Source organism: Elephantulus edwardii, unplaced genomic scaffold, assembly GCF_000299155.1.
Source record: "Elephantulus edwardii isolate Elephantulus edwardi_28Jun2011 unplaced genomic scaffold, EleEdw1.0 scaffold00015, whole genome shotgun sequence".
NCBI classification, from domain to species: domain Eukaryota; kingdom Metazoa; phylum Chordata; class Mammalia; order Macroscelidea; family Macroscelididae; genus Elephantulus; species Elephantulus edwardii.
In genome coordinates, this window is record NW_006399765.1 from 5,348,364 (window position 1) to 5,368,830 (window position 20,467).

At 42.1% G+C, this 20,467-nt stretch overlaps 1 protein-coding gene across 1 annotated transcript in view; it reads right to left on the minus strand.

Moving 5' to 3' along the window:
* Window positions 1-1,021: 1,021 nt before the first annotated feature.
* Window positions 1,022-20,467, minus strand: part of COMMD7 (COMM domain containing 7) — a 31,347-nt gene continuing 11,901 nt past the window's right edge. Inside the window, exons 2-9 of the mRNA XM_006881436.1 lie at window positions 17,400-17,453; window positions 17,191-17,293; window positions 3,568-3,624; window positions 3,454-3,491; window positions 2,597-2,687; window positions 2,255-2,304; window positions 1,802-1,850; window positions 1,022-1,098 (exon numbers count right to left, since the gene is read on the minus strand). Coding sequence (XP_006881498.1) covers window positions 1,022-1,098; window positions 1,802-1,850; window positions 2,255-2,304; window positions 2,597-2,687; window positions 3,454-3,491; window positions 3,568-3,624; window positions 17,191-17,293; window positions 17,400-17,453 — 519 coding nt within the window. The remainder of the gene's footprint in view (window positions 1,099-1,801; window positions 1,851-2,254; window positions 2,305-2,596; window positions 2,688-3,453; window positions 3,492-3,567; window positions 3,625-17,190; window positions 17,294-17,399; window positions 17,454-20,467) is intronic.

Here is a 20,467-nt window from a genome sequence, read left to right on the forward strand (position 1 = left end):
GGGGGGATTGTGTACCAATGAGGGAGTTTTTCTTTTGCTTGTCAGGGAGAGGAGCAAATGGGGTGGGGGGGGAGGGGTTTGTGCGGGGAGAAGGGTGCAGCGATGAATGAGTGGAATCCCAAAGTCTCTGTGGATGTTCATTGAAATGAAAAATAAACAACCTAAATTAAAAAAAAAAATTCCAGTTCTGGACCACAATTAATTTCAAGGGAAGGTCCGGTCAGGGTCGCCTCAGGAAGGTCACTGTGAAGAGGTTATCAGCTCCATGAGAAGGAGAGGACTCTCATTCATGCACAAAGGAACTGGCTGCAGAGCTTTTCCTTCAGAACCCTTTTTATTCACCATCTAACTAACAGAGGTCAGCTTCAGCCTAAATAAGCTGAGAGAACCTCAAAGTGACTGCCTTACTGCAACATGACACAGTCAAACCAGGACGAGGAGCAGAGTTTAGCCTCAGTACTTTTTATTATTACTAAGATATTGATTTTTAGGTGTCCCAGTTCTTTTACGAGAAGACCAATCACGGCTCACTTGTTTATATATAATGCCCTGTTAAAAACTGACTAGTGCTGTACCACCACCACCACCACATAGAGTATGCAAAAATCCTTGGGGCTCTCCACGTGGGGTCATTCCTATGGCTGGCCCCCTGCTCCGCGACAGATGAGTTCCAGCTTCCGGTGGGACAGGTGGTCTGCCTGTATCGTGAATGATGGGACCATCTGTTTACTCTGGCGCTTTGACAGGAAGTGACTCAATCCATTTCTTCCCCCAGTCTGGTGGAATATCTAAAAAAGCTTCCTGGGAGATAGGTGGGGTCCCTTAACAAAGAGTTTACCCGGTGATTGTGTAGGGCTCTTTAAGTACTTAATCCTGTTGTTTTTCAAGAACCTTTGCACCTGGCTCCCAGGAAGAGAGCACAGCAAAATGAGTACCAGACAGGCCTGACAGTGAGGGGGCCACTCAGAGGAGTTACCCAGGGCAAGGAGGGGTCCCAGGTGGAAATGCCAGGGGACAGCAATCAGCTAAAACACTCCATGCTGGCTCTGACTCGCTCCATCTCATGCAGGAAACTGTAGAACTGGGGCAATGTTAATTCTGGGAAGAGAAAAAAATTGCATTTAAGATAAAATTTTCTAGCTCCGTAGAATCCTCCAAGAGTTAATCTTTACCTTTTTTTTTTTTTGGTGGGGGGAGGCTTGATACATGAGGTAGTCAGTCATGATAAAGAACTGGGTGCCTTGAACATAGAAGGCCCCGAGCTCCTTTTTAAAAGGGCTTAAATGGCATATCTCTGCAGCACAAGAGATAAAAAGGTACGACTCAGGACGTTCAATGGAACTTCTGCAGCAAGAGCTTCTGAAGTTTCAGCCTCAGCCATTCCTTCCTGTCTTCCCCTCTTTTTGCAAAAGGGCTCTTGGCTGTGGTGTCTCTAGCCTACTGAAAGCTTCTTAATGATCCTCATATTCTCTTTTATGAGAGGAACAGCGGTGGCTACTCCATGGCTGAGTTATGACTTTTTTTCCTACTAGAGATGATTTGTGGTGGATTTAACAGGCTCACTGATTAAAGAGAACATGAAAAATGTAAAAAGGCTCAGGGGAGCTCTGGTGGCCTAGTGGTAAGGAGCTGCAACTACAATACCAAAGGCTGGTGGTTCGAATCCACCAGATGTTCTGCCGGGGAAGGAGGGACAATCTCCTCCTGTACCAGTCAGATCTGATTTGACGGTACACTCACACAAAAACAATAAAATTTTTTTAAAAAAAAAAAAAAGGCTCAAATGGGAATCTGGACTCACCTATATATAAATTTTCAGTTTGGTTTCCTTTTTTAACCACCAACTTCAACTGATTTAAAAAAAAAAAAAAAAAGACATTTTAAAAATTGAGAAAACAACAAATGGGCAAGGACATTTTCTTCCCTAAGTAAACATCAAAGCACCGATCTTCTAATCTGGGCGTTACACGGGAAGCTGACTGAGTCACCCACCTTCTAAAATTCCAATCCCTTTGTCAGAGGCGCAATCAAAATTTTCACCCACAGAACGAGGTTCTCACTCTTCTAAGAGTGGACACGCCAGGAAGTACATTTATGCCCAAACACATGTCTACAAGCTAAGACACCTCTTAGATATTGAAGAACAGCTAATTAAATGGGTACATAAAGGAATCCAACACAGATTTAACACATTTTTAACCAAGTAAAATAAAAAACCTATGCATTTTTCAAGGATTAAGAAGTGAAAACTTACTTGTAAAAAAATACTGCCCATTTTCTCCAATTCACTGCTCCCGGATGACACTGTGACACAAAGGAGACAATGAGGGAGCTCGTCGAAGGCTTACTCTGAGGGCCGCCATCCTGGTGTCTGACTGAAACCACGTGGGGGTGAGGATGAGGACGGCAAGAGTCAAGTCTGCAGAGAGTCAACTCATCCAGAGCCATCATGGAGACAGTTGCTGGGTGTGGACACTGATCCAGAAAAGCCGCTGCTGAGGCCAGTGTCCGATCAGACTACAGACGGACGAGGATTCTCCATCCACACTCCCTAAAAGGCTGTGTGACCCAACTCTACATCACCTCGTGACCTTACCTCCAAACGTCCACTCCATATCTATGAGCTGGTTAACCATCAGAGTCTGATCTATGGCCCATCGAGCAAGAGTCAAAGAATTCTGCTTCCACTGGAAGAAAAGAAAAAGCCCAAGTCAGAACATGGGGAAAAAATAAATTCTCTTTGATCTCAAACAGTACTGTTTGGTATTTGTACAGAAAGTGGGAAGAACGCAGAGCCAAGAGCTCAGCTTATATGCACATATCTAAGAGATGGGGTAGGCCAGAAAGATGAAGAAACCCTTTTATTCCATGACTTAATCTAGATTAGAGCAAAAATGGTAACATTTATATCTGGTCAAATCAAGGAAGGTGGGAGAAAAGAGATGGAGCAAACAGTGCTGGGGGAAAGCTGTAGGTATGAAATTTGTTGTTGTTGTTAAGTGCTGTCAAGTCATAGGCGACTCATAGCGACCCTATGAAGGAAAGTCCTCAACACCCATGACTTTCATCCTTTCTCCAGGTTCATAGGGTTTCCGGAGGCAAGCTATTACAGAAGTGGATGCCACTCCTGCTTCCAAGCTTGTTTTAATTGGGGAGCTCCACCAAACACTGTCTGCCAGGGCAACCGTTAACGCACTTGACACATCAGTGTCATAGTGTTGAGCTTCAGAGCAACCACAAGTTACCACTGTATGGCAAGTGGACACACCAGAACTATAAGACCTAGAGGAATGTCTGAACAAAAACAATGAAAGACAGGCCGAAGGGCCGCAGATTAAGATGGGGAAATGACACATGATTGATGATTTCTTCCTATACACATTTTCCCTTTAAAAAATATGTCATAAAACTGAAGCAAGTGATCTCAATTAATTGGGATTAAAGGAATGATACCTTTTCAGAAAAGTGGGTGGCTTTGTCCTCACTAAGGCCTGTAAGAGAAGAGAAGGCAGCATTAACATAATAAAGAGCCCCAGAGGCCCATCTCCATGAGCAACCCAGACCTACCCAGTGTTGTCAAGTCAGCCCGGACTTGATCCGCTGTAAGACTCTTCTTCAAGGCGCCTGGGAAGCAGAGGAAAATGTGGTTCAAGATGGCAACTTAGCAATAAGTATCTAACAGTACTTACTATATTAGGGAGCTCTGGTAACCTAGTGGTAAGAAGCTGCGTTGCAATCCCTAAGGCAGTTGGTTCAAATTCACCAGCTGCTCTGTGGGAGAAGGATGAGCAATCTCTCCTGCAATTATCTGCCTCTGAAAACCCACTGGAGCTATGGTTTGGTTCCGACTCGATGGTATACAAAAACAACATTATATGGTATTCGTAACAAGAACCTAATGGGTATAAGATACATGACACAGATGACAAGAAATATCAAAGACCCAGTTTAGCTTCATGAAGATCTCAAACCAGCTGGGGAGAAAGGGAACATGTGAAACAGCTGGAGAACAAAATCCTATTTCATGGACCTTGAGAAAGTGTGCAAAAAGTTAGAGACAAGAGGGGAAACATCATGGCCTTGGGAATGGGAGTACCTGATATGCAGTCAGTAAAGGGAGTAAAGACGGGGGAGCATAATCAGACTGGGTCCAGAACTGCCCTGTGCAACGTGGGACCATGAACCTGAGGAGGCTAGTGCAATTCCAACATGAAATGGTATATGCAAAAATTGTTGAGCTCGTTCATAATTTGCTGGGTGTATTCCCAACAGTAATTTTCTTTAAAGGAGGTAAAGATTGACTCTTTTAAAAAAATTTTCTTTTTTAAAATTTTATTTTATTATTTTTTGTGTTTGTACCATCAAATCGTATCTCACTGGTACAGGAGGAGATTGCCGCTCCTTCAACAGCAGAGCATCTGGTGGATTTGAACTGTATACCTCTAGGATTGTAGTTCAGCTTCTTGCCACTAGGCCACCAGAGCTCCCTGAAAGACTGACTCTTTAATTTTTTTTTTTTTTTTACAAAACAGCTATGAGATATCATCTCACCCAAGTAAGAATAGCAAAATTCAACAGAGCAGCAACCAATAAATCCTGGTGAGGTTGCGGAGAAACTGGAACCCTTAGTCACTGTTGGTGGGAGTGTAAAATGGTGCAACCACTATGAAAGGCAGTATGATGCTTTCTCAAAAAAGATGGAAAGAGAAATACCATTTAACCCAGCAATTCCACTACTGGAAATATACCGTAAAGAAACCGTAACTGCCACCCAAGCAGATATATGAACACTCATGTTTATTGCTGTTTTGTTCACAATAGCAAAGAGTTGGAAACAACCCAAGTGCCCATCAACAAACGGATGGATAGAGAAGCTATGGTATATTCACACAATGGAATACTATGCAGCACTGAAAAATAAGGAACGCAAGGAATATTATACAAATGTCTGACCCTGGAGGACATTATGCTGAGTGAAATATCTCAATCACAAAAAGAAAAATATTGCATAGTTACACTGTTATAAAATGGGACTGACTGCGGGGTTGGAGGAAAACTAATACAAGAGGGGATAAATAACATACACAGCATTGAAACAGATGAGGGAGAGAACTGTATAAAAGGAATGTGATATATATGATTAGGTATTATTGCATGAATAAGTCCAGAATAAGAGCTGTGTAGTAATGTGGACTGGAGGGGGGGGGGCGATGACACTGTATAACAATGAAAGAATTTTTTTTCCCCAAGGAAAAAAAGTGAACTGGGGGAGGGGAGCCAGGGAAGAAAATGTGCAACAGTGAACAAATGGAAACCCAAGTTCTCTATAAACTTTCATTAAAATCTCAGTAAAAAAAAATTAAAAGACTGACTCTTAAATTGATGCCAAAAAAAACCCTAATGAAAAAGAATTAACTAAAAAATGCCATTCATCAATGGCCTTATCCACATTTCAAGCTCTCAATAGCCAGAGGCCACTGCGTTACACAGCTCTCTGACAGGCCATGCCCATTTGCATGGAAAGTTCTAGGGGGCAGCTTTGTCCTAAAAAACCTGCTTTCACTCTTACCAAGATGGGCTAAACAGCTTGAGCTCTACAATTCACAAGTCACTTCCTGAGAGGCTATCAAACCTTCCCCTCAGAGCACACCCCTGTGGGGGCTGCTTTGTTCGCCTTGCAGGCTCCAATTCCTGAAAACAAAGTGTTGCCAGAAAACCGGGCGTCTCCATGTTTAACAGGCATGTCACAACCCAGCATCACAATCTGGCAGCCCCTTTAAAATCTTCCACTTATTGGTGCTAATTAATGAGTATGCAGACATCCACTACATTCAAGGAGGGTCTTGAACCTGTACCCCAAATCCAAGTCCCCACCCCACCCCCATCCTCCCGCAGAAAAGCAATCTCCAAGTCTGTGTTGTCCCTGATAAAATAAGCCATGTAAACAAAGGGAGGAAATCTTTTATCTCCAAAATCAGACCGAGCAAGGAAGCCACAGGGACATAATAAAGGCGAGACCCCAGGAAACTCCACATAAAGGCCCTCCAAGGAGGAGGTCACTTTTGAGCCAATCCAATTAAATCATAACTACCATGTGTAAACGCCTGAGTTTATGTTCGATTCAAAACTGACATTTTTTTTATGATCCCAAAATACTGTGAAGTGGGAGTTATTATTGTAACCTTTCATTTACGAGGCAACTGGAAATCAGAACAATTAGGTTTTGTTTCTAGAAAACTTGGCAAATGCATACAGTCACTCAGCAGATATGGTCTCACAAGATACAGATGAGATGCTTTAGCAACATCTGTAGCAGGATTTGGGCCAGTGAGAAGTCATGAACAGTGAGATAGATGACTGGGGTATCTCTACGAGACACTGGGTTCCAAGGCGATTTTGTTAAGGCTTAAGTCAAACTGTCTCTCCTCTGCTCACATCTGATAGCTGTGGTTTCACTTGCAGTACAATCTAAAGCCTTGAGCACTAATGCCTTGCCGGATCTGGATCTTTGGAACCACTAAGCTCTCTTCCTTGCTTAGTGGGCTAGGCAGATTCCTCCCAGGGCTTCTGCCCTTGCTGTCCTCCCTGCTGGGAATATCCTTCCTCATCTTCCCTTGGCTTACTCCCTCCCTGCACTCTCTGGAAGGATCCCAGGTCGCTCTAATTGTCTCTGCACAGACCCTCTCTTGTCCTCACACAGGCTGTGATTTCTGCACTGCATTTGTAACTCTCACTCTTTAAGCTGTATATTTATTGTTCATTTCTAGAACGGACAGAAACGTCAGTTCAAATGCGAACAAGGACTTGACTCCTTTCCTCTGCTGCTGAATCTCAAGTTTCCACAAGTGCCTGGCACTGTTTATTGGTTGGCACTTGAGAAATAGATGAATGAAAAAAATCCACTAGAATACCAAGCAATCCTTCAATAGAATGAGGTAGTGCATGATGTGCCAATTTGAAAAATAATAACTGAAAAAAGAACCATTTACACGATATGATCTCTTTTGAGTAAATAAAAAGGCACATGTTCTAGTTTGTGTGTACCATCAGTTGGAACAGACTCAGCTGACCCTCTAGCAGGTTTTCAGAAGCTGTAAACCTTCTCCTACAAGCAGCTGGTGGATTCAAACTGTGTGTCTTCGGGACTGCAGCCTAATTTCTTACCACTAGGCCAGCTGAGCTCCCTAATCCTTAACTATATCCTTATCTAATAGCTAAGGTGACAAAACCACATTTTTTTCCTGAACAGTGGAATTCTTTGGGGAAAGATATCTCCCCTTTTTATTTCCTTCCTTTTGTCATGTAAAAATTTTCTAACTGCAGCATGCATGGAGTATTTTATTTTTATGTGAAGGCAGAGGAATGTGGGCCATTTTATTTCCTTTCTGATGCCTTCCTGTACCTAAAAAAAACCACACACACACACACACACAACAAACCCACAAAAACAAAAACATCAGGCACTTGGTGTATGTGAACACGCGATCTACAAGCAGAGCCTTAATTCTATTTTAAAGCCGTGGCGTGAGTCTGGGATCCACGTTGGATTTTTCTAAGGCTGTCTTTCCTAACAGCAGTTCCTCGAACCTTGATGCTGTCCTGATCGCATGCCCTAAAGACAACTCTTTGGAGGCTTGCAGATGTAGGAGATCCCATCTATTTGTAAACTGCCTTCTCCCCTATAGCCAAGGAGATGCAGGATGTGCTAGCTGTGCCAGAGGGCCTTGAAGTATGATTTCTATCTTTACATTTATATCTTATGACTTATTAAACTTTACAATGGGACCCTTTAACACACGATTTTACTAACAGGCTTCTAGAAAACATTGTTCGCCACAATCCTAGACCACCCTGTAATATACTAATTAACATGTATCTTTGCCCAATCATGTGTTATTCACCTGTTGTAGGAGCAGTCCAGTTAACAGGACTCCTGGTGACCTTAGGAACAAAGATCTGAACCTTGCCCTATGCCGCCCCATCCTCTCCATCTCTGATATACTCGAGCCCACTGTTACAGTGTCTGTATCAATCTACCTCGCGGAGGGTATTCTCTTCCTCCGACCTTCCACTCCCACCATCCTCACAAGTCCAGCAGAGCAGCCATGCCATCTGGATTCAGGTTTCCACCAATATCAATAAAGAACTGGTAGCTTCCCCCACCCCTCTTGTTGTGTACTGTCCAATCAGATCCGACTGGCAAAGGAGATTTCCCCTCTTTCTCCAGTGGAGTATCTGGTAGATTCGAACCATGCACCTTTGTGACTGCAGTGCTGCTTCTTGCCACTAGGCCACCAGAGCTTCCTTAGAGCCTGTAGTTTTTTTTAAAACAGTAAGGATGTGCTTGATGTGTTCTGCCGCACCTGTCACAAAAGGTTTCACTCTTTCTGGTTTCTGTTCAAGCTTGCCTTCAATTGATGTCATGGAATCCTTGATGTATTTCTAGTTGGCTTCTTTTGTGAAGCTGATTTCCTGCAAGTGATGGTTCATGACAATGTCAACACCAGGGATTACTGTGCTTTCGCTCCTTTACAATAGGTGCCTTTGGCCGAGGCGTTGCCACTAATGAGCAAGTCATCAATGTGACCCTCTGTCCTACCGACCATCCTCCCCTCCACCTCCAGGCACAGTCCATCTGCAATCTCCCAGGCTTTGTAGATGACAGACAACATCTCATCGTGGCTGGTGACGTCCTGGAAGATGATCATGATGATGGTGGAGCAAGGTGGCCGCGTCCATAGCTGAGCAGGAGCCGGAGCTCTGAGCGAGGTGGTGCAGCCAGAGTGGCGCTCGAGGGGAGGTGGGAGCGGACAAAAAAGCCAACGGTGGTGTTTCAACAAACAGAGGCGGCCATGGTAGTGCTCGCTAGTCTATGCCCAAAATCTGGACCATAGCTACCCCAGGCAACTGACTAGAAGATATCTATATTTGTTCCCATTCTAAAACAAGGTGATCCAATAGAGTGTGGAAATTACTGAATGGTATGAATACTATCGCATGAAAGTAAAATCTTACTAAAGATTATTTTTAAATGGCTGGAACAGAATGACAGAGAACTTCCAGATATTCAAGCTGGATTCAGTAGAAGGCAATAATATATCTTTGCTGATATCAGATCTTAGAAAAACAGAGAATACCAGAAAATTGTTTCCTTGTGTTATACATTGCCTATGCAAAGGCATTTGACTGTGTGAATCATAATAAATTATGAATAACATAGAGAAGAACGGAAATCCCAGAACACTTTATTATGCTCATGGTAAACCTATGCATAGACCAAAAAGTAGTTGTCTGAGCAGAGTAATGGAGCATTGCGTGGTTTAAAATCAAGAAAGGTATGCATCAGGGTTGTATCCTTTCTCCATACCTATTGAATCTATATGCTGAGTAACTCAAGAATGGTATGGATGACATGAAGAAGAATGTAGTGTCAAGACTGGAAGAGTCTTAATGAAGAGTCATCAATAACTTGTGTTATGCAGATGATATAACCTTGTTTTATGGAAAGGGAAAAAGCCTTGAAGCATTTACTGAAGAAGATCAAAGACTACACACAGCCGTCAATATGTTCATCTCAACACCAAGAAAACAAAGATCCTCACTACTGGACCAATAAGCAACATTATGACAGAGAAAAAGTAAGGGTGGTCAAGGATTTCATTTGATGTGAATACAGTCAACACCCATGGTAACAGCTGTCAAGAAATGAAACTCTCTGAAGGACCTCTCTACAGTACGAAGGCACACAGTTTGAACTCACCAGCTGCTCTGTGATGCGTAATCTCTCCCCCTGCGATCTACTGCCTATGATAACCTGCTGGAGGGTCATAAAAACTACTACAGTGCTGTAAAGCAAGGAAGTCAATTTCAAGACTAAGGAGTTCCTGGTGTAAATCCTGATATTTTAAGTTGCTTTTTCTACATCTGAAAGTTAAACAATGAATAAGGAAAACGAAAGGAGAATCTATCTTTTGAATTGTGGTGGTGAGGAGAGCTGAATTTACCAAGGGCTGACAAAAGGACAAAGAAATCGATCTTGTAGGAAGTGCAACCAGGCTGCTCCTGGGGGCCAAGGATGGCAACACCTCGTCTCATGCTTTGGGCATTGCTCTCAGGAGGTGCTAGGCCTTGGAAAAACACATCATACTAGGAAAAGCGGAGGGTCTGAGGAAGAGAGAACGACCGTCAACTAGATGGGCTGACATGGTGACTGCATCAATGGGCTTGCACCTGGCGGAGATCATGATGATGGTGTTGGAGAGCACAGGGTTCCGGTCTGTCGTTCATGCGGCTGCTGTGAATCACAGCCAACCTGACAGCATCTACCAACAACAATATTTGAGCTTACTTTGTACTGAGGGGAGAGAGACCATATGTAATAAACAAGTAAGCCATATAAATGTTGAATTGTGCTAAGTACCACTGAGGAGAGCAGGAGAACAGCAGCGGTCCTAGACACAGTTTAACATTTGCATAGCATTCTTTTTTGCCCAAGCAGAAAGAGTTCCCTGGGAAATTAGGAAAGAGGAGTCATCCCTGTCTTGTGAAAAACAGTTATCAAACACTCTGAAGGGCCAGGCATCTTGCTGTGAATGAAAATAAAAACAGTGTCAAATAGGGGCTCTGCTGTCAAGTTGGACAATTCACAGTATCAATGATGGTAACAGCGATGCAGTTACTATTCATTAAGGTGAGCATTTTACATTTATCTCACTTGATCTTTATAGCAATGTCTGAAGTACGATTCTTAACACATAGCTGAAGAAACAGACTCAGTTTAAGTGACTTGCTCAAGGCCTCACAGCTGTTAGGAGGCTATACTGCCAAATAAAAACTCAGGGTCATCTAGTAGCCTCATTCAAATGGGGGTTATTGCTCTTATCTGGATGCAGATAAGAACAATCAGATATAAACAAATGAATGTAGGAGACAATGAGAAATGTGAGGCATTTGTTTAGATGTGGTAATGGTATGTGGTTTGATAAGGGAAAAGAAATCCTTTTATCCTCTTCAAGTATATTGTAAGGTGCTGTGTTTTAGAACAAAATGATAAAAGAATCTGGGATTTACTTTAAAATAATCCAGCTTGGACAACAGTGGGGAGGAGTTGGTGGCAGACAGATTAAACAATTTGGCCAAGGACTGGTGTCCCTTGAAGCCAGGGGTAAAGAATTACATATTAAATAGTGAAAAGAAAAACAAAACAATCTACTGAACTTTGAGCGAGCTGAGCAAGATTATAGCACCAGATCTTCCTGTGTTAAGATATCAGGTCACACGCTTCTCTTAAATCTCAGTTTCTTCACCAAAATGAAGATTAGACTAGATCAATGCTTTACTAAGATTTTACTTGACCTCATCCATTCCTCACTCCACCTCCTAAAAAAAAGGAACCTTGGAGGGAGCTCTGGTGGCTAATGGCAAGAAGGTGAACTGCAATCCCAGAGGTGTGCGGTTTGAATCCACCAGATGCTCTGCTGGAGAAGGAGGGGTAATCTCCTCCTGTACGTGTCAGATATGATTTGACAGTACACACACACACAAATAATAATTTAAAAAAATTAAATAAAAAAGGAACCTTGGGTTAAATCAAAGATACTGGTTAAGCAGGTTTTTTCACTGTAGGATATTTAATGTGTCTGTGAGTCTCCTGAGTTCTAAGGTTTAGAGGATGGAGGAGGGGGCGTAGGTACGTGTGTGTCTGACAGTTGAGGCCTTTTGGTGATGGAAATAGCAACTTGGGAAAGAATGGTCTGCAGGGTTCCTGCTGCCCCTTGAGTTAACAATCCACACTGAGGTCTGACACTGAGTATAGATCTTATCATGATGAGAGAAGAGGCCTTTCTATTTTAGATTAGACTGGGGAGGTCTTAAATGAAACACGAAGACTGCAGACTTCATCCTATCTCGGAAGTAGTTTCGAAGGACAGTGAATCCAAGCCGCACTGTGGAAGGAGCACTGGAGGGTAACCTGGAGTAAAAGACGGGAGAAGAGAGGTGGGGATCTGGTCTGCTGTTCCCGCTATCAGGAGGCACAAAGCTACAGTCTCAGATGCTTAGGAAACATACTAGAACAGACAGAATTCAAGCAAGAAAATACCGCAGGAAGACAAAAAGTCAGGCCACAGTCAGGGAAATGTGTGAACAAAAAATGAAACTGAAGCAAATAAACAGAAATTGGGAGTTGACTGAGAAGGTAAACAAAACCCAAGACTTCAATTCTAAGACTTGAGAAAAAAACCTTTGGTTTTTTCCAGTGGTCAAGAGGTCACTTGAGAGCCTTTCCTTTCAGTGAAGGAATGTCCTATCTCATATTAAAAACTCATATTATCGCAGAGGCGCATGGTTCGAATCCACCAGATGCTCTGCCGGGGAAGGAGGGTCAATCTCCTCCTGTACCAGTCAGATCTGATTTGACAGTACACTCACACACACACACACAAAAAACCAAAAAAAAACAAAAACCCAATTCATTTTAAAAACTCTTCTTTAACACCACAACTCAAAGGTATCAACTCTCCTTCTGTTACCCTTATTCATCATCCAGCTCTCATCACGCATGGGAAATGACTGAAAAGATCGGAGCCTGAATCAAACACACCTCAGTATTCAAACTGACAGGACTGCTCCTCAGTAAATTGGAGAGGTCCCTCACTGCAAACTTTCTCAATGCAATACAATCATTTCCCAATGCACATTAAGGCATAGGAACGAAATATAGCTCATCTCTCAAGAAATACTGGCTATCGTTTAGCAAGCATTCTAGTACACTTTTCTTTTCTTGTTGGGTACCATCAAATCAGATCTGACTGGCACAGGAAGAGACTGCTTCTCCCTCCCCAGCAGAGCATCTGGTGGATTCACTAGTACATTTTTAACATAATATCAGCTCATTTATTCCTAACAATAATAGCAAGAACTTCTCTTATTTTTCAGATAAATATTCAGGTTCTAAGAGGCTCACATTTCGAGGGTCAGTTGCATTAGTTCAAGTGACTACAACTGTGGTCCTAGTGGGTCTACAATCTCCTGACTGGGTCTTATGAGTTCTTCAGTGTTGTCTGTAGCTATAAACCATTATCAGCAAGCAAGTCTTCTACTAGCCTAGCAGCCTCCTCACCTTTGGACATTCAGTCTCACCTTGTTCACAGTGGAACCCAACTGTGCCTGCATCGCTGGCTCCTATGCCTACACCAGCTTCTACAAACGTGGAGATCACAATGCATCTCCTGCAAGAAGAGCTATTTCTTTGTATACCAATGAAAGAATTTTACTTTTACTTTTCAAAGAGAGGCATGAACTGGGGGGGAGGGCTGGGCAGGGAGAAAAGTGCAACAGAGAATGAATGAAAATCCAAAATCTCTGTAAATGTTCATTAAAATTAATAAAATAAAAATTTAAAAAAAAAAAAAAGAGCTACTGCTTTGAACCCACTGCAGCCAGTGCTACATCCACAAAGGGCCAGGGGACACGAGCAGCTGCTGCGCCTGATGTGGGAGAATCCCGCACCCAGACATCAACAGATCAACCTGTATGAAACAGGGCTTTGTTGGGTTTTCTTTTTCTTCTTCCCTAAGCTGTTTGCTAGGAAGCTCTGGTGGCCCAGTGGCAAAAAACTGTGCTGCAATCCTGAAGGTACAAGGTTCAAGGCAACTAGTTGCTCCCGCAGGAGAAGGATAGGCAATCTCCTCCTGTGCCATTAACTGCCTCTGAAAACCCACCAGAGGGTCAGCTGTGGGTCGGTTCCGACTTGATGGTACTTAACAACAACAAGCTGTTTGCTATCAATCTTCTTATTTCTTTAATGAAATATATGAATAATAATAATAAATAGTGCTGACTTTAAGAAGAACTCTGGTGGCCTAATTGTAAAAACCTGCACTGCAATCCCAAAAGCATGCAGTTCAAATCCACTGGCTGCTCGGCGGGAGAAGGATGGGCAATCCTCTTGCCTCTGAAAGCTTGCTGGAGGGTCAGCTCTAAGTCCAACTTAGTGGCACGTAACAACAACAAGCTATTTGTTACTAACCTTCTCTTCTATGATATATATATTAATAATAATAAACAGTGTTTAAGAAAATTATCTACTATAAACTCTGCTAATCAATCCTGATATATACACATATATACATATACATACATACATATATATATATATGTATATATCAGGATTGATTATCAGAGTTTATAGTAGATAATTTTCGTAAACACTGTTTATTATTATTAATATATATCATATCATATATGTATGTATATATCAATACCATAGCTTGAGATGTGAGAGGAGCGGGAGGTCAGAGCACACAGAAATGATTTAGGAAGGCGTGGAGCTGCACTTCTGGGGTGGAAATGACTGCAGGCAGTCCTCCAGGATGGACGGGAACGAACGGCAGAAATGAGAAAGGCGGGAGAGAATGGGGGGCAGGGACTTTACACTGTGGTCGCCTGAAAGCTACAGTGCCTGTTGTGCAAACCCGTCCTCATCCGGAAATAAATCCACAACCAAAGCTGCAGGCCAGAGAATAAGGGGGGAAAACCACTTCTGGTTATGCACTTTGAACATTTATCCAAAAATTACAGAATGTGTGAGTACAAGGAACGTTCACCACAGCACTGTTTAAAAAATTCAAAAATTGAACAATTAAAATAGCCAGCAATAGGAAATGGATTAACTGAAAGAAGATAGGTTCATTCTATACCACAGTCATTGAAAGGACAGAGTTGAGTACTGCGTACTGACCGGGAAAGTTTTCAAGGTGTGCAAAATGCAAGCTACCAAGCACATTTGTGTTATGCTGTCATCTGTAGGGAAACGAAACAAAACTATACACGTGTGTGTGTGTGTGTGTGTGTGTGTGTGTGTGTGTGTGTGTGTGTGTTTGTGTGTGTGTGCTGCCTAAGTGTACACAAAATATAAGAGGATAAACACCCTAATCATATTATGATTATTTCTGGGGACGAAAAAGCAGGATGAACAACTGTGTTAAGACAGAGCAGAGTCTGCAATCCCAGAGGTGCACAGTTTGAATCCATAAGATGCTCTGCCAAAGAAGGAGGAGCAATCTCCTCCTGTACCAGTCAGATCTAATTTGACAGTACACGCACACACATGAATAATAAAAAAATTTTTAAAAAAAGACAGAGCAGAGTGCAGCCACTATGGAAGGCAGTCTAACGTTTTCTCAAAAAGTTGGAAATAGAAATAACATTTGACCCAGCAATTCCACTACTGGGAATATACCCTAAAGAAACCTGAACTGCCAGCCAGCTCAGGGGATGGGGTGTTTGGTAAGGTTTTTTTTCTGCTCCCCCCATTTAAAAACTGCCTAGGTAAGAGATGTCTTTTCTGCACACCCATGTTTATTGTGGCTCTGTTCACAATAGCAAAGAGTTGGAAACAACCCAAGTGCCCATCAATAAATGAATGGAGAAGCTGTGGTATATTCACACAATGGCATACTATGCTGCACTGAAAAACAAGAAACTCATGAAATATACAAAATGAGTTACCATGGAGGACATTATGCTAAGTGAAATATCTCAGTCACAAAAGGACAAATACTGCATAGTGCCACTGTTGTAAAATGGGACTGACATCGGGGTTGGGGGGAACCTACCTAAGAAAAGGGGATAAATAATGTATACAACATTCAAACAGATGAGAAAGATAACTGTTTAAAAGGAATATATGATTAGGTATTATTTTCATGACAAGATTCCAGAAAAAGAAATGCATAGTAAAGTGGACTGTGGTCTGAGGGGGCAGGGGAAGACTGTATAACAATGAAATAATTTTTTTTTTCCTTTTCAAAGAGAAAAGTGAACTGGAGGAAGGTTTGGGCAGGGAGGAAAATGTGCAACAATGAATGAATGAGAAAAAAAAATTAAATGGGAAGAATATGCTGTTAAGAAAAATAAAATGACAGAGCAGAAGCTACCTAGGGCCTCCAAAGCGGTAACCTTTAAGGAAAGAAGCCCTGGTGGTGCAGTGGCTGCACTGTGCCAATGGAAAGTTTGGGGGTTTGAACCTCCTATTCCACAGAAGAAAGATGTGGCTTCTGGAAAAGTTTATAACACTGGAATCTAAATATGGAGGGCAGTTATACAGCAGAGGGGTTTTTATTATTACTAATTAAACAGTAAGAAGCAAAAACTGAGGGAGGTCTGGTGGCCTAGTGGCAAGAAGCTGCACTTCAATTCTAGATGCGCATGGTTCGAATCCATGAGATGCTCTGCTGGAGAAGGAGGGACAATCTCCTCCTATATCAGTCAGATCCAATTTGACGGTACATTCACAAAACAATACAATTAAAAAAATTTTTTTAAAAGAAGCAAAAAATGTATTTTCTTCAATAGCACCTCTCTCACATTAGGGAAAGTAAGAGCAATTTTTTATTGAAGCACTGTGCTAAGCATTTTACTTAGATGATCTCAATTAACTTTCAAAACAAGCCTTTTGGTAGGGGTGGGGAGTCTAGCTGGGGGGAAAATGGTGCTACTGAGTTGCTTAGGATTGTGAGAGATTAGGGACCAGGCCAATTTCATGCTATTTAGCAAGTGAGAGACTGGGAATCAAACCAGCTCCACCTAACTTGGAAGCAGGAATTTTTGCCACCAAAAATATTCTTCTACACAGCTTGCTTAACCGATCTCCTGCTGCTGGATAATCTGATAGTTGCTAATTTTTCTCTGTTATGAACAGTGCTACAGTGAACATCCTTACAGCTAAAGGTTTGTGACGGCCTTCCTGATGGGCAAATTCTGGTTCTCAGCCCATCTGTGCTGAGGAACCCAACCTTTTTCATTTTCAACCCATCATAGACCAACAGTTTTGTAAAATACAATGAAAATGAATGTTTAGAAATACTAAATGAATCTGCCACAAAACTTTCAAAATGTTTACCATCAATATCTGTACATAAAATGTAGCAGAGGGAGAAACATTGGTTTGAAGACTGAGCCCAAGGTGTGGATTGCATGTGAGTGATGCTGCTTCACACGGCTCCTGTCAGACTGCATGACCATCACCTACTTGCCTAGTTTCACCCCTCGCCACAGACTATGATCTCCACCCATGTCTGCTTCCTTACTGAACGCTCTGGTGCAGAGCTGAGGGTACGTCTGCGGATCCTGTGGATGGAGGAGTGTCCACTGTGTCTCCAGCCAGGACTGCTGAGAGAGGCTGCTCACCATTTGGGACCAACAGGAGGCTTTTCACAATACTTCTGAGCGGGCCAAGGCTGATCTGATTGGTCGTGGCAAACTCTGAGAGCTGAGCCAGAAACTTCTCCACCTGTAGAGATGGAAGGTTACAAACCAAGTACATTCTAGGCATCTCAGGACCCTAGACCCCAACAACCAACCCCCTCAGGAACTCTCCTTATCACAAAACTCTTTACCTCTTTCGGCTCAGTGAGGAAGTTGAAAACCACTTCTGTCAGGGCTGAAAATTGCTGTGAAGAGAGTATCACAGAAAATCAGTAACATTTCTACTTTTGTGTCAATTATTCAACATCTCATCCAATCACAGACCCTCGAGAAATGAGAAAATAGTGTATGTATCAACACCTTGCAAGGTTCATACTCAGCCCTGACAGCTTATTTCTCTTCCTTTTTCACAATGGTTGCTCTTCAATGTTGTTGTGATGTGCCACCGCGTAGCCTAGGACTCACAGCTAGCAATCCTAAGTACAACAGCTCTGAACCGCCCTATCCTGAACCAACCTCATTATCTCTGACACACCTACACCCATTACCCAGTCATTGTGTCAATCCACCTCATTCATGCAGGGTCTTCCTCTCCTGTGCTGACCTTCCACCCTTCCAAGCATGATGTTCTTTTCTAAGGACTGGTCCCTCCTGGCCATGTATGGGACGGAAAAGTATGTCAGACGGAGCTTCAAAATCCTTGCCTCCAAGGAGCAGCTTGATTTCACTCTTCAGGACAGACCTGTTTGTTCTCCTATCAGTTTGTCGTATATTCAATACTCTTCTCCAGCCCCACAACTCAAAGGTATTAATTCTTCTTCTGTCATCCTTAGTCATTGTCCAGCTCTCTGATGCAGAGCAAGTAATTGCAAAGACCATGGCCTGAAACAGCACCTTAGTCTCTAGACTGACATCATTGCTCTTTTACACTTTGGAGAGGTCCCTGACAGCAGCTTTTCCCAATGCAATTTGTCTTTTGATTCTGACTGCTGGTGCCAAGAGTGTTGGCTTATCAACAGCCATGAATTAATTCTATCACAGGTTTTTATACTTTATGTATAGGAAAACTAAACCATGAGTAGAAAACAGTATTTGTACTATTTTATGTATTTTTGAACCCAGAGCTTACTTAACATTTTATGACATAAAGACTCTCATATTATATTACTAAAAAATCATTTTAAGTATAAATTATATGATGCCATTGTTTTAAAATATACTTCTGAATGTAGCCATGCCATTCCAGAACACCAATCTACAAAACTAGAAGCTAATAATGAGTGTTCTTTTAATAACACATAGGACATTGTCATATTAAAACATGTAGATTTTCATAAGAACAGGTTAATATCTACTTTGATCATTTTAAATTTACAGATGTTCAAAATACCCATCATAAGTGTCAATATATCATTTGAAAAACTTGTACATTTTACTGGAGCATTTGGGAGACATCTATTAAGACACACACACAAGCCTGTGGGGAGAAATTATCAGAACATGAATAGCAGTTACTCCAGTGGGATTTTGGATGATTTTATTTTCTTCAGCCTTGCCTATTTGTTTTTTCTGAGACTTCCTTATCCCCTAACATGTCAATTTTAACATCTCACTCCACACTGTCTTTAGCAGCTTGTAAGTGGTTTTGGTGTGTTAATCTCTCTTCCTTATTGGTACCATAGTCTCACTTTTCTATGTACATTCCTGAACTGTGGCATGGCAGAAATTAACAAAGCACTCCAGACTCGAAAAGATCCAGATGTGAACTGTGTTCTGCTATCAACTGGTCAAGTGGCCTTGGGCAAGTCACTTAGCTTCCCTGTTTCAGTTCCTGGAGAAAAATGAGCTAATAAAATGCAACTTCTGGAACAGTATTCAAGAAAGCACACACAACAGAAATCTCAGGCCAGGTGGCAGCTACATTAGCCAGGAATACGCAGTCACGCTACACCATTTCATCCACTTCCGTGGAGGAACACACTACCTAAAAAGCAAGAAAAGACTATGCAAATCTTCCAACGCACAGTCCTCAAAGCTGTCTGTAGTGTGTCAAACACATATGCTTCTCTGCTATGCTAAACTCCACTCCACGCAGACCACCTTAGGGCTCTGTATTCTAAAATACAGTTTATTTTTAAAATAGAAAGCTAGTTTTAAAAAAATTGAAATACACAGGCATAGGGATTTGTCGGGTTATTTTGGTGGTGGTTGTTTTTTATTTCCTCTTTCTCCTCATCTCTAGTCTCCCTTTGCACAGAAGTTACTGCTCATACCTTCTATAGTGGTCTGTCATTTCATTTTTATTTCAGTGTATTTCAGACACACATGAGACCATTCTGAATTCTTCCTGTGCATCCCGCCTTTTCCTATTTAATTGTATCTTAGAAATCAATCCATGCCAGCAGATAGAAATGACCTGTTTCTTTTAAGGACTAGATCTAGTAAACAGTAAGCCAGCTGTCACTGAGTCATTTCTGGCTCATGGTAACCTCAGAGGAGCACCGTGTTCCTCAGCGTTTTTAATGGTTATAATATTTCAGAAGGAGTTTGCCAGGACTTTCTTTTGAGGTGTCCCTAGGGGATCTCTCTTCTTACCTTTGTTCCACCTAGGAACTATACATATTCATATTCATATCATACATATTCAGCATAATTAAACTGGCTCTCAGTGGAGGCAAAGGATGTGAGACAAAGCCTCATCATCCTTGCCTCCAACAAGCACTATGGCTGCACCTTCTTCAAGATTCATAAAAATATGGAACGCTTCACGAATCTGCATGTCACATCCTTTATGACATGTTGTTAGGAAACGTTATTCCATGCCTGGAAAGGTGGAGAGGCAGCAAAAGAGAGGAAGACCCTCAACCAGGTGGCTTGACACAGTGACTGCAGCAAGAGGTTTGAGTGTGTCAGAGATTGTGAGGATGGCATAGGAGAGGGCAGGGTTCATATCTGATGGTCACAGAGTCACTATGAGTTGTACTCGACTTGATGACACCTAATAACAATCTGTTGGCCTAGTGGATAGAAAGTTATGCTACCAAGCCAAATGTGGGTTATTTTAATGTGCAGCCCTCAGGCCTGGTTTGAATTGTTTTTGGTCAAACATTCTTCTAAGTAGTATAGCACTAGTCTGTCCATTTGCTGCACAGAGGTAACTTGTGGTGGCTGTGATGATAAACACTGTGACACTAATGTGTCAAATGCAATAATGGTCACCCACGATGGACAGTGTTTGGTGGAGCTCCCCGATTAAAAC